Source organism: Neovison vison, chromosome 11, assembly GCF_020171115.1.
Source record: "Neovison vison isolate M4711 chromosome 11, ASM_NN_V1, whole genome shotgun sequence".
Taxonomy (NCBI): Eukaryota; Metazoa; Chordata; class Mammalia; order Carnivora; family Mustelidae; genus Neogale; species Neogale vison.
This window is the reverse complement of record NC_058101.1, coordinates 91,297,861-91,311,716: the sequence shown is the minus strand read 5'-3', so window position 1 is coordinate 91,311,716 and position 13,856 is coordinate 91,297,861. Positions and strand designations below refer to the sequence as shown.

At 36.5% G+C, this 13,856-nt stretch overlaps 1 protein-coding gene across 3 annotated transcripts in view; it reads right to left on the bottom strand.

Annotated features, from left to right (window-relative positions):
* Positions 1-13,856, bottom strand: part of SEC24D (SEC24 homolog D, COPII coat complex component) — a 102,232-nt gene that overhangs the window by 38,653 nt on the left and 49,723 nt on the right. For all 3 annotated transcript variants that reach the window (XM_044224117.1, XM_044224118.1, XM_044224119.1), the window contains exons 9-10: positions 6,288-6,426; positions 2,882-2,997 (exon numbers count right to left, since the gene is read on the bottom strand). In XM_044224117.1, the coding sequence (XP_044080052.1) occupies positions 2,882-2,997; positions 6,288-6,426 (255 nt within the window). The remainder of the gene's footprint in view (positions 1-2,881; positions 2,998-6,287; positions 6,427-13,856) is intronic.

Here is a 13,856-nt window from a genome sequence, read left to right as displayed (position 1 = left end):
CTAGTTTTGATATCCCTCACAGCATATAACCAAGTGTCTTGGGCATTTTAGGTATCCATTAAATGTCACAGTGAATTAAAATTAAGTGGAGAGATGATATTTTTATTTAAAAAAAAAAAGGCTGGCTTGGAATGGGGTTTTACATTTCAGGTACACTTTGTGTGTAGATATAGTCTGTAAACTTCTAAGTGAAAAACTCCCAGTTATATGACAGAGTTGGGGTATTTTTTTCCCCATGGTGATTTTCTAAATAATTGCCTACATATCCACAGTATATTGATAAAGAATAGGGGTTCTATGGTCACGCCAACACAGTCTGGCTCCAGCACTTCCTAGGTGTGTGATTTGAGGGTGGCACTTAAGCTCTCTGGGCCTCAGTTTCCCCATGTAATGGTGGTGTTGACCACATGGGTTCACTTGAGAACTAAATGATACAACACATAAAAAGCTCTTAGCATAGAGCATCACAAATAGTAAATATCAATGTTAATTTTATTATATAAAATTGGTATCGAGACAAACTAAAATGAATAGGAGAAAATGTAATTTTGTATTTCTAAATTTGCATGGTGTTAAAAACACATGTACAAATTAAATAAGCTCATTTTCATTGTCCAAATCCCTAAGGCAACTCATTATTATACTTTATTTACATTTTGAATTATAATTAAAAGTGAAGATACTTAAACCATCTTTTATTTTAAATCTTACTTGGAATAATAAAAGGCAGATTAAGCTTACAAAAAAATCTTTAAAATGTACTTTTTTTTCTTTGTCTATTTGGTCCGTTGCCTGTCGTGTGAAATTTCCCATCAATTAGACATCTGGAACATTTCCAGATAACAGAGTTTGAAGATACTGAAACTTTTGTTCCCAGAAATAGACTTGACTCTCTGCCTGAGTTTCTACTAAAAAAACACGAGATCAAGATAATATGGCCTTTTTGGCAGAGAACTAGAAACTGAGAGCATAGTTATATTTATACTATGGTTGTAAAGATCAATCAATAAATTTTCCATCACTAGTTATAATGGCTTTATTATATTTAATTAGAACTTGAATATTTATGGTCTACTTAGACCCTCATTTCCAAATTCACCTTCAGCCAAGAGCAATAAAGAACAAATTAACTGCCTAAAAGTAGTTGGTACTTCAGGAATTTTTCATTTGATATAAAGCATTTACACCAAAAATGTTCTTATGTTTCTCAAAATATGTTTAAATGTAACATTTTAAATTAATAAAGTATTAACTTTTCTTTAATAACTAACTCTATGTAATGTGGTAGAACAATCATACAAAACACTAAAATAAATGTAAAAGTTACATTAACTAAAAAAAAAATTAAATCCAATCAATTTAGGAAACATGTTCTTTGTAATTTATACTCAATAATGTGGACTGGTCCCCTTGCAAACATCTGTTATAGACTTCTGTGGGTCGGAAGCTGCTTTCTGAGAACTGGGCATCAGTAAGCATTTGTATTTGGAAGAGGAAGTAAGAAAAGCAGTCAGAATGACTCTGTTCCTTCAGGTCTACCTGTGGTACTTCAGATATATAAGCTGAAATCTGAACTGATACCCAAGAAAACATTTCCAAATCACCAAAGAATTTTAAAGCCCTGTGAGTTGCCCATAATGATGTCACTCTCACTGTGACATTGGAAAAGGGACATAGCCAGTCCGGGAATAGTAACAGACCTGCCAATTCATTCATTCATTCATTCATTTACTGATTAACTGTCTTCCCTGTACTAGACACTGTGGTGGATGCCATAAGGAAAGCCAGGACAAGATTCTTATCACCAAAGATATAAAAATCTATGAAGAAAAAAATAATGAATACTGTTTTTCTGAAAATAAATAAATTGGAAAAAAAAATCTATGAAGAGGGAAAACACATAACAAGATGTAAGTTTCATGGGGATAATTGCTAAAACAAATATACAGACCAAATTCTATGTGAAAAAAACAAACAGGAGATTTAGTAAATATTCACTATGATGAAGCCAAAGAAAGTTGTTCATGTGCACACTTGCACATACACTCACATAAAATAAAATTTCAGCCAGGTGTTACAGAACATACATTACACAGAGATGTAGCAGGAGAATGCAAAGATAGTCTGGTCAAACCAACTTACCTAAAAGCATGGAGTTCTAAGAAGGAGTGTTGAGTTCAGAGTATGTGGTGAGTGTTTTGTACAATGGAAAAGATGGCTGAGGTGATAGGATAGAGGCCAACAGTTAATGGTCTTATAAGGAAAGCTACACTTCTTAATTTAATTTTTTAGATTAAGGATATGGGGAGGAGTCTCATGCTTATATTTTAAAGCAAGGAAACCAGAAGCCTGAACCCCAGGCTCCCACATAGTCCAAGGAGAATTCTAAGAGCTTTAAATCATTATGGTGACAACTGATGTGCAGAAAGGAGGCAGAGAAACCTGTCCTAGTCCTATTGACCATACTGGCTGAGCATCTGCCTTGGAAGAGAAAATTTCCCGAGATTGCTGACAAAACAAACAAGGTTGAGGCACTATATGGAACTGTTGCTTTAAGAACTCTGAATATTTTATCTGATAGGGAAATAAAAATTAATTTATATTATAATATATTATATTATTATAAAATAAAAATTAAATTCTTGTTTTCTATTTCTGGCACCACTTTTTAGTTTTTAAAAATAATCACTGCTCTGAATAGCTTGGCAATTTAATCATGTTAACAGCCTAGAAGCCCTGATCTGTGTCTGAGGCATTTCTATATCCCCATGACACCACCAAAATGCTTTGTTTGTAATCAAGATTCAGTTCTTCATATGAAAGTTATTCACTTGAATTTGACATCAACATATAAACACTTGGAAGTCCTGGGAACACTTACTCTGCAGTAATCCAAAGTAGCAACATATTCATAAGATCCTAGAGATAGCTCCGGCTTCTCATAGTGGTCCAGCCTTCTCCCGATGTGGTCCAGATGTTGGAAATAGAATGGTGGAACTAATAAAAACAAAATAAGAAAGGAAACCTTTTGTTTTCGTAACACAGACAACTTAATAAGTTCTTAAAATTTATTATGGGAAGAAAAGAAGTAGTTGAGGGGGAAAAAGTATTTTAAAGCTAGAAGGCAGTATATTCTAAATATCCACTATTTAAAAAGCATGTGTGGAAAGTACAAAGGTTTTCTAAAAATCCTCTTGACTCTCCTGCAAGTTACCGATGACATATAACATTTATGGTTTAGACCATTGTGAAGAAACGAGATAAAAGTGCTCGTGTTTTTAAATTATCACAAAGAAAATGCAAGTCTATTTAATTACCTCCTTTAAAAGGAATTCTGACTTTACTAACTACCTAAATTTTCAATATACCTAACAGAAATAATCATTGGTTATTTGGACTCTATTATTAACTACAGTATTTATTATCCTTTAGATGTCTTCAGCCATGGAAAGTTTGCATGGTAATCTTTTAATGTTTGGACTTCAGAGTGGAGAGGATTACTGTATTAGGGAAAGACTATACCACTAAGATCTCAGCTGAGAACTCTTAATTTGATTCAAATGTCTAAGGAGGTTAGTTCTGGCAACAACCTGGAAGTCATCCAACAGCACAGGAACACTTATGAGTCACACACTGAACACTTGGACAAATATGGCCTGGTATCTCTGTGAAAACAAACTTCTGTTGCCTTGAGATTAATAGGGCTGGCTATTAAACCACTGACAATAGAAGCACTTAGAATAACCAGCAATGCTCTGGTTTTCAGCATTTTATAAAGAGCAACATCTTCATTTGTAAAACCACAGAAGTAATGCATTCTCTTTTAAAACCAACAACTCAGTATTCTTTCTTTTTAGTTGGGAACCAACATGAATTACAAGACCTTTTTTTTTTTTGTAGGTGGGACTTAAAAACAATCACCAAGAATTGATTTTTCTGTTTTCTTACTATAACATGGCCATGTCTTTTACAACATATTTTATAACATTCATATGTACGTATGGATATCTGAATTCGGAAAATTCAATGTCTTTAAAGATTATGGGAGTGGGAAACTGACAGTCTCAGCAAAGATAAGTGAACTATGAGGGCCTAAACCTGCAATTTTGTTACTTTTAGTTGAGGCAGGTGATGTTATATTGGCTATTTAGGATAATGGTGTGGTAATTTCCACATAGTATCAACTATAATTCATTTTCATTCACATATCTACATGTAACGTGAAATTTTTCCCTTTAAAATTAATTTCACATCCATTAGCATTTAATATCTGTCATGTTTATAAAACAAAATTCAAGGCACATGGTAAATAATGCACTGCCAAATGACACTTGTCTTCTTGCATGCCTTTTGATCTCACATGCTTCCCACTGTGCAATCTCTGGACACTGTGAAGGGAAATAGAGTGAAACCATGTGACCAAGCTTGCTGGGTTCCGACTTCAATAAACCTCTGTCTTCTTTAAAATTAAATGAAGAATGCAGGTATCAGTGTAAATCTATAGGAATCTGGCTCCTTTTAGGAACAAGTATTTGAGCCTAGTATGAATAACCCTATTGGAAAGTGAACATGGAAGCCTCCTAGGAATGAATACCCAAGGGAAGGGAATTTATTGTGTGGAGATGTAAGAATTCTGAATGGTTTTTTTCTACCAGGAAGTAACTGGGCTCTGAGCTGACACTTCAAGCGTGATGCCAGGATGTCACACCAACCTGAGGGTCCTGGATCTAAAAGCTACATAAATTTCTGATCATCTTCCTAAGAAAGGTGAGAGCTTGGCTAAAGACACTGAGGAGCTGGTGACCATGGTGGTCTCTGCCTCACAAAACTAAAGTATAGGGAAATGAGTTGTCACAGGGCTGCTAAAATCCAGGTGCCAAGACTGAGTGCTGGCTAATGACCTGGTTGCAGATTTCATCCAGGGTGCGGGAAGGAATAAGATCTTCCTTAGAAAGACATGTATGGGTGGAGCACCAACAGAATCTGGTCTCACAGGGATACCCAATTTGCACTGAGTTGATGCCACAGCTGTAAAAAGGAGAGAGACATTCCAAGATAACCACAGTTTTTGAGATGAGGCTACAAACCAATGATCCCATTCCACAGCAAGGCATTTTTAAAAACTGACCAAAGTTTTGGTGAGAAAGACTCACAATACTAGTGTCTGGCACTCTACGTTGGACAACACCATGAACTATATAATAAGGGGGTAGGGAAACAAGGAGCTCTCCCACCAGAGAACACTCACAGAGTTGCCATGAATGCAATGACAGAGGCAGAAAACTGTGCCTTAGCTCCCTTGTCAGTAGGGAGTAGCCAGCAGCCATAGGAAACATGGCTCCTGGGCAGACAGAGTGCTATATATTCTTCAGATTTAACGACCTGCAGAGAAGCATGTCTATGAAGATAAGGAACAGAGGAAAACATGTAGAAAGTTCATGCTCTCATAATCATCACATGGTTCTAGAAAAACTCTAGAAATGTAAATGAATGTGGGAATGTTTTAGGCTGAGTATGTGCTTTATTGAGCACCAAAAAGGAAAAACACAAACGTGTTACGAATATAATGAATGTAAGTTGCTTTGAGCAAGTTTGCAGTATTTTTCAACATCAGTCAATTCACACTGGAATCAAAGTGAAAATATAAAGAATCTGGAAAAGTCCTTCAGAATATTTTTTTCCTTCTTAAACATTCCAACATTCATACCTGAGGGGCAAAATGATATATACATATGTTAAAGCCCTTAGTTACACTAGAGCTTTTCCTAAATACTGCTGAACTCACATTCAGTAATAACTCAGAGAAATAAAGATAGAGAAAAAAAAACTCATCATCTGTAAACACAGATAAAATAAAAGTTCTTCTTTATAAAATCTGTGGAAGGAAACCAACCAGAACATTCTCCGTTTGGGACCTCCACGCCTCTCTCAGCCTCATATAAATGCATAAAGTCATGCACACCACTTCCTACACAGAAGATGCCGTGTTTCTTATAAAATTCCAAAGTAGGTAAGTAGTTTTATTTCTCAATCCCCTTCCACAAAGGCTTATTTGGAGGCAAAACAAAGTTTTATCTCCCATGTTTACAGATGATAAAACTGAGTTTTTGTTTTGTTTCTTTGTGCTATTCCTCTGAGTTATTCTTGAATGTGAGCTCATCAGTATTTAGGAAAAGTTAAGGTATAACTAAGAGCTTTAACATATATATTTTTCCCCTAAGCTAAGAAATACAATATATTTCAACTAATAAAGAGCTTTACTAAGAGCATTTATTGGCACCACTTACCGTCGTTCACACAGTTGCAAAATCCACACTGATACCTCCTTCCTCCTTCAATGAACTGCATAAATGGGCACATGTAGGCTTTGCACCTGTTGCATCTGACTGGTCCATTCTCTCCATGATTTACCAAATAAAGGGGAGTCTATGAGAAGCAAGTAAAATGAAGAGATAGGTGGGTATAAGATTTCAAGGTACTTCAGAAATACTGTGCAATAATTGTAATTTGAAAAGTTTTCTAATGGCATTCATTAAGGAACTCAACTCTTGGTGTTTGTCAGGAGTGTAAAAAATGACTCTCTTGCTACCTTCTGAATTCAAAGAAATACCCAAACAAAGAGTTTTTATCTCATTAATAAGGACATAAGTATATATGTATTTTTTATATGTCCATATATAGATTTATTTGTATGTGAAGACAGAGAGGAAAATATAACAATGCCAATAATATTTAATAAAGCACATGTTAAAAATGTCCTGGACACCTTAAATCACATATTTTGCTAAGTTTGTAATATTATTGGTAAAAAATAAAGAAAGTGTGGGGCGCCTGGGTGGCTCAGTTGGTTAAGTGACTGCCTTCGGCTCAGGTCATGATCATGGAGTCCTGGAATCGAGTTTTGCATGGGGCTCCCTGCTCAGCAGTTAGTCTGCTTCTCCCTCTGACCCTCCCCTTCTCATGCTCTCTCTCTCTCTCCCTCATTCTCTCTCAAATAAATAAATAAAATCTTAAAAAAAAAAAAAAGAGTGAATTGAGTCTCATTTTAAAAGGTCTAGTCTGGGGTGCCTGGGTGGCTCAGTGGGTTAGGCCGTTGCCTTCAGCTCAGGTCATGATCTCAGAGTCCTGGGATCGAGTCCCGCATCGGGCTCTCTGCTCAGCAGGGAGCCTGCTTCCCTCTCTCTCTCTCTGCCTGTCTCTCTGTCTACTTGTGATTTCTCTCTGTCAAATAAATAAATAAAATCTTAAAAAAAAAAAATAAAGGTCTAGTCTGGATAGAGCTCTAGTTTGTTTAAATAGTCCCATCAAAAATACAAAATGTTTCTTCAAAAATGCAACTCTGTGAAGAAATATACAATAATGTTCACTTTTGTGCCTTTTCTCGTTCTTTATCCCATGACAAGATGTACTCTCAAAGTCACTGGTCATGCTTTGCCAGAACTGAAAAAATAAATGTTTCAATTGCTTCTTCCTCATAAACATATACAGAAACCATTTTATAGCTTGAAAGTGAAAAAGCTCAGCATTAGTCTGCCTTGTTTCTCAACTCTTTTGGCTTTCAGAATAAAACCACAAAGATTCTTCTTGCTTATATAAATCTCCCTTAAAGATAACATTTCTAGAAAAGCTTGAGAATTACAGGGTTTGGCACATTAACAAAGTTTTTCTTTAAAAAAAAAAAAAAAAAAAGGATGTAAAGGAACCAGACTGCTTTTTAATGGAGACCTGCAGAGGAGGAAGGCGGCGGATGAGCCAGGGTCAGAAGGCCATTTTCTACTCAACTTAGAAAACTGAGATTTACTGTTTGTCCCTGTCCAGATGTTCAGTGTGAAAACTAATGCACACTGAAGTTTCAGAAATGAGTTGTGAGGTCTCACAGCAGAAAAAATAAGAACAACAACAGGTTTGGTATAGGGGCACCTGGGTGGCTCAGTTGGTGAAGCGTCTGCCTTTGGATCAGGTCATGATCCTTGGACCCTGGGATCTAGCCCCGTCAGGCTCCCTGCTCCTCCGGGAGCCTGCTTCTCCCTCTCCCTCAGCCTGGTGCTCCTCCTGCTTGTGTTCTCTCTCTCTCTGTCAAATAAATAAGATCTTAAAAACAGAAACCAGGTCTAGTATAATGTATAAAAGAATCGGGAAACACTAAAAAAAAAAAAAAAAATTCAGGACTACTCCCTACCATTTCTGCACTGCCCTCTCCCCCGCACTGTCCTCTCCCCGTCCTCTTGCCTCAAGGAAGCCAGAACAGGGTCTCTTCTGATTCCTAACATAGGCAAGCTCTGGTGTCCCACTGGTAGGATTGCTACAGGGATTAGATGAGAGATTCATGTGTGGTACCGAGCACTGTGCCTGGCACAAAATTATTGAATAAAAGGTAATTGTTGCTGTCATACCTATACAGAACCACCTTTCCTCTCTCAAAATCACTGAGCTCAGGAGACAGTGTATTTAATGACAGTTATAGTTTGAGGTTATAGTTATAGGCTTGAGTTTCTAAAGGCATTTGTTTATATAAACATTTTGATTAGCTGACTCATTTCCATAAACTACCACTGTTAAAATGATCTAGAAGGAAGGAAATCTACCTTCCAGGAAATTCTGATATAATCTAATGGATATAATCTAATGGTTAAAGCTGAGAGCCACAGAAGATTTTAAAAACCCTCCCCACGAGTTTGACTTAAATGTACACATACTGAAATATGGACACATACAATACTTCTTAATATGAACTGTGTGTTTGAGAGGCAAAAAATGACAAGTGACTGATTGTCCTCTTTAGCTGGTAATAATAATAATTAATCCGAAGGGACAAAAGGAAAGCAAACAAAAAGATGCATGTCCCAATCAGAAATTCTCAGGACAGAGAATGGAGAATTAGAGTAAGAAGTGAAAGATAACAAAAATGTAATAATGTAATTTATTGGCTTTTTCTAGATCAAAACTCCAATTATCTATCATGCTTTTGTTGTTCTGTTCTACAGCTTTACCTCTGAGATCAGAAGATGCTTTCAAGAATTAAACCAGGAATAAAGTCTTCAATTTGCCTGCACTCCAGTCAACTTTACTATTCTCATCCTTTTGAGAGTTCAAAGACTAGAATCAATTCCCTGGGAGACTTTAGAAATGTGATGCCATTATTTTCCAGACAAAACAGGGGTAAGAGGAGGAAAATTAACCTTATTTTTACTGATATGACTTACCCAAAGGCAGACCCAGCCTAAAATTACCATGAAACTGTCGGCAACTAACACCTGAGCATTCCAGTCCTGGCAGATTCAAACTTGCAGAACCAAAAATGGATGTGTAGTAATAAACTGGACTCCAATAGTGACTGGATCTAGGCTGTTAAATACATTTTTTTCTATTTTCAGTCTTTTCGAAACTGGATGATGGATAGGTAAGTAAGGTCTTCAGACAATTGAGGTGACAGTAAAGAATGTTAAAAGCTTTTTAACTGTTTACATTTCTTTTGGGGCAACACGACAAGGGTTTCTAAATTACACTGCCTTATTTCATCTCTCTCAGGCCATGCTGAAAACTATCCGAGAATTTCTTTGCTTTCTCCAGATGTCTGCTTATCTGCTCTACAGTAGTCTGCATGAGCTCATAAATAGCTAATCTCACTTTCCTTCTGAGTTCAACTTTAGTGTATACAGCTTTTTTTAAAAAATCAAATTACTTCCCCCAAAACTCCAAGTTTTTTTTTCCTCACCAAGTATATTATATCATATTTACTTCACTAACATTTTCAGATTTTATAATTTTTTTTTATAAATGTGCTTTAATCTTTTTGCCTCTAGTATATTCCTGCCTGCTCTTTCTTTTCTGTTTTTCTCTTAAACGGAAAAAGTGAAGGGTGGAGAGACTGGCTATAAAAGCCTCATCTGGCTATTCTTGGTTCTGGTCCTGTGTGGCATGAGTTTATACAACACGGAAGTGATGGGGAAGCTAAGCAAGGAAGAGGAAGGGTAATATTTGAATCTTTTACTTGTAGTTTTGAATTACCGGGGGGTATACTTGTCCTTTATTGGTACTAATTTTAATTAAGATGCTTTAACTGAATGAAATATCTCTCTTTTTTGTGCATGTATAATACCATGCTCCACACAGGTCCACAGGAAAGAATATAACTCACTGAGAAATGAGGTGCAGTGTTAAAATGATATCAGTGATTTAAAAACAAAACAAAAAACTTCTGGGTTATTTTTCCAAGTAAAAGGAGCAGACAACAAGGTGTATCAATCAATAACTCCTTCATACTACTACTACAATTTTTAAAATTTTCTTATATCAATATATTATCAGTTTTCCAAGTATTCCTGCCATTCTCTCGGGTAACTGTAACATCTGTACAGTAGGTGCTGAGTATATTATGCGCCTTGGTGGGGCATTCAGTCTGTCAGGATAGAAAAGACATTAAATAAACAGGCATGCAAATATGCAATTAAAAGAGTAAGGAAGGAACAGAAGGAAAAGATATATGATAATCATTAATAAAAGTTCTCTTTAGCATAAAAGGCAGTGTTAAACTATTTGGATTGTATACCCAAAGCAAAAATAGATACTCAAAGAAAATGAAGTACAATGTACAAAGATCCCTAGTGAAGCACTGTTATGATTTGTAGCGTGTGTGCTTTGTTTTGGCATCTGTATAACTAAGAAAAGTTTGAATACACAAGTCTTGCTAGATAGTCTCTCTTTTAAATTAAAGATGAGATCAGAAAGCACCTCAATATTAAAAGTTGATTATAACTAAACCACGACAACTGAAGAAAATATGACGGTGTTTTTGTACACAGATCCAGTAGATGGCACTGTGCAACTAAAAATTAAAACTATATAATTTCCTCAGCAGGTAATAATATAATTATGTCGCATTCATTTTCTGTAACTCTACTAACATTTAACTAAACTTATGCCAGCTATTACTGTCACGAAATTAAGAAACCTATACTTTGCTTGAAAATAATGGTTAAAAATATCCTGGATGTGCTTCCTCCTCTCTCTCTCTCTCTCTCTCTCTCTGCCTGCCTCTCTGCCTACTTGTGATCTCTGTCAAATAAATAAATAAAATCTTTAAAAAAAAAGGGTGGGAGGGTGCCTGGGTGGCTCAGTGGGTTAAGCCGCTGCCTTGGGCCCAGGTCATGATCTCAGGGTCCTGGGATCGAGTCCCGCATCGGGCTCTCTGCTCAGCAGTGAGCCTGCTTCCTCCTCTCTCTCTCTCTCTCTCTCTCTGCCTGCCTCTCTGCCTACTTGTGATCTCTCTCTGTCAAATAAATAAATAAAATCTTTAAAAAAAATATCCTGGATGAAACAAAAATTAAACAACATGAAATACAGGCTACTTTAAGCATAAATTTAGAAATTACAGAATTTGGGGTGTCTGCGTGGTTCAGTGGGTCAAAGTCTCTGCCTTCAGCTCGGGTCATGATCCCAGGGTCCTGGGACTGAGCCCCACATAGGGCTCTTTGCTCAGCAGGGAGCCTGCTTACCCACCCCCCACCCCCGCCTGCCTCTTTGCCTACTTGTGATCTCTATCTGCCAAATAAATAAATAAAATCTTTAAAAAAAAAGAAAGAAATTACAGAATTTGTCAAAACTACTGAATATGATAACCAAGAAAAACTTACTCTAAGTTTCTAATCCCTACCAATTTTCCCTTGACGTGGGAAAATATGTAACCCCAAAGTGCAGCTGGCAACCTAAAGATGACCTGGTAAGAGGGGCCAGAGTGCACTTCCTACTTGCCACATTCGCATCAAAGGCCAAAATAACAAAGCAAAGTCATCTTTAGGCCATCAAAGGCCAAAATAACAAAGCAAAGTCAGTGAAGCTTGCCTCATGGTGCTCAGCAGTACACTGTGATGGAGAAATTCTTTTTTTTTTTTTTTTAATTTAAACTTTTATTTATTTGAGAGAGAGAGAGAGAGGGAGAGTGCACACATCTGAGTGTAGCAGTGGAAGGGAGAAGGAGAGAGAGATTCCTAAGCAGATTCCTCACTAAGCATGGCCAACGTGGCCAACTTGGGGCTCAATCTCCTGACCATGAGATCACGACCGGAGCCGAAACCAAGTGTTGGACACTTAATCAACTGCACTACCCAAGCTCCCCAAGAAATTATTTTCCAAAGCAAACATCCACCTTCCTGTTAGAACATCAAATCATGAACTGTGGTGTGGATGAAGGGAGGAACAGGACAGAGAGGTCAAATCCAAGACTTCAGGAACACCTTGACTTAGGAAGGTTACACTGGCCCATATCCAGGATATTGCTGGGTGAAAACTGTCTCACATTGCCCCATACCTGCTTCCTTATTTTTCAGCATCGGAATTCTATGTAAGATTTCTAGAAGCTCTAATACACGCACACAAATTCTGTAACTACCTACTTTCCCCTGTCTTTCAATATCTGTTTACTAATTTTGAAAAAAAAAAAAACGTATTTTCCTTTTAAAAATAGAATTCTCCTCCCTTTTTTCTCCCTTTATGTCCTTCAATAGAAAGGTCAAATTAAGTAATCAGTCTCCTGGACTAGACAGTTGTCCCAACATGACCAACAGTCTACTTCACTTAGTGCCTGAAGGAAATACCTGAGCTAAATAGTTACAGGAAAGGGGAGAGGAAATTTTTGCTTATGTGGGTCCTAAATCAGATCAAAAGTTTCAGTGTAAGATGATCTGTGCAAATGTAACAAACACGGTCCTCCAGCTTGATAAAGGGTCATATTCAACATCAATTATATTCTCTTATAAATCACTAATAAATAGGTATCTCTAGCAGCAATAGTTTCATACTGTCAAATGCATTTTGTCATGCAGCTACTTCTTGGGATTGGAGTACTGCTCATTTTTTTTTGGTTCTATATCAAGAAGAGGTCAGTTGATAACTTGGATTAATTGGGGGGATGTAAGTAGAAGCACAGAAATGGTATGTGAAAAGATAATCCAGAACCTGTGATGAACAACTACCCTTTAAAAATGTTAAACATTCAGACTATTAGGCATGCTGGAAAGCAAGAAGAGCTAGATTCCAGAGGATTATGCCCAGAAGCTAGAATGAAAAAGAGAGTATCAAGGGCACTTATTAAAGACATTTCCATAGGAAAGAGAAATAAGAAGCAGCCTGTATGTGTTTTCTATCTTTAGCCTTGCCATATATGACATTCAGTCAGCCTCCATGGAAAGAAAGGGAACAGGGCAATAGGCTACTTATTGTACACAGATTTTCTAAACAGCAGTAATGTTGTGTTTGACTTTTTAAAATAACAAAAATAGCATGAAAGAATATTTTTGAATGCCTTTAAAAAATGTTTTATGCATCTTTTGAAAAGAAACAGAATCTGTTAATAAAAACATTTAATGCATTGTAATAATTCTAAGCATATACTTATACTTTCTAAGGATGTTTTTAGTTGGTCTTTGTACATCTAAACCTTTGTGTTTTCATATTCCCAGAAAAGCATCCTCTTGTTAGAGTGCACTTCAAGATTATTTTCAGCTTTTTTCTCTTCAACATCATTGGTAGCCTATTTATTCTTACAGCTGGCTTAGAGCTTACATTGGATTTGAAGATCTTTTTGATTTGGGTGTGGGTTTTTTTTTTTTCCATGGGGGGTGTTTTTGTATCATTTTATACATTCAGCCCAGAAAATTCTGAAAAATGTTACTGATTCAAACGTATAGGTAAGATCATAACTATTACCTAGTATTATTTGTAGTTTAAAATGCTTTTAAATACATGAAAATACCATTTTGATGTTGAGATACTAACAACCTTGGGAGTGGGAATTATCATCCGTGGGTTCAGAAAGAATGGAAGGTCAGTGATGAAAAGTGACTTTTCCAGTAAACTGC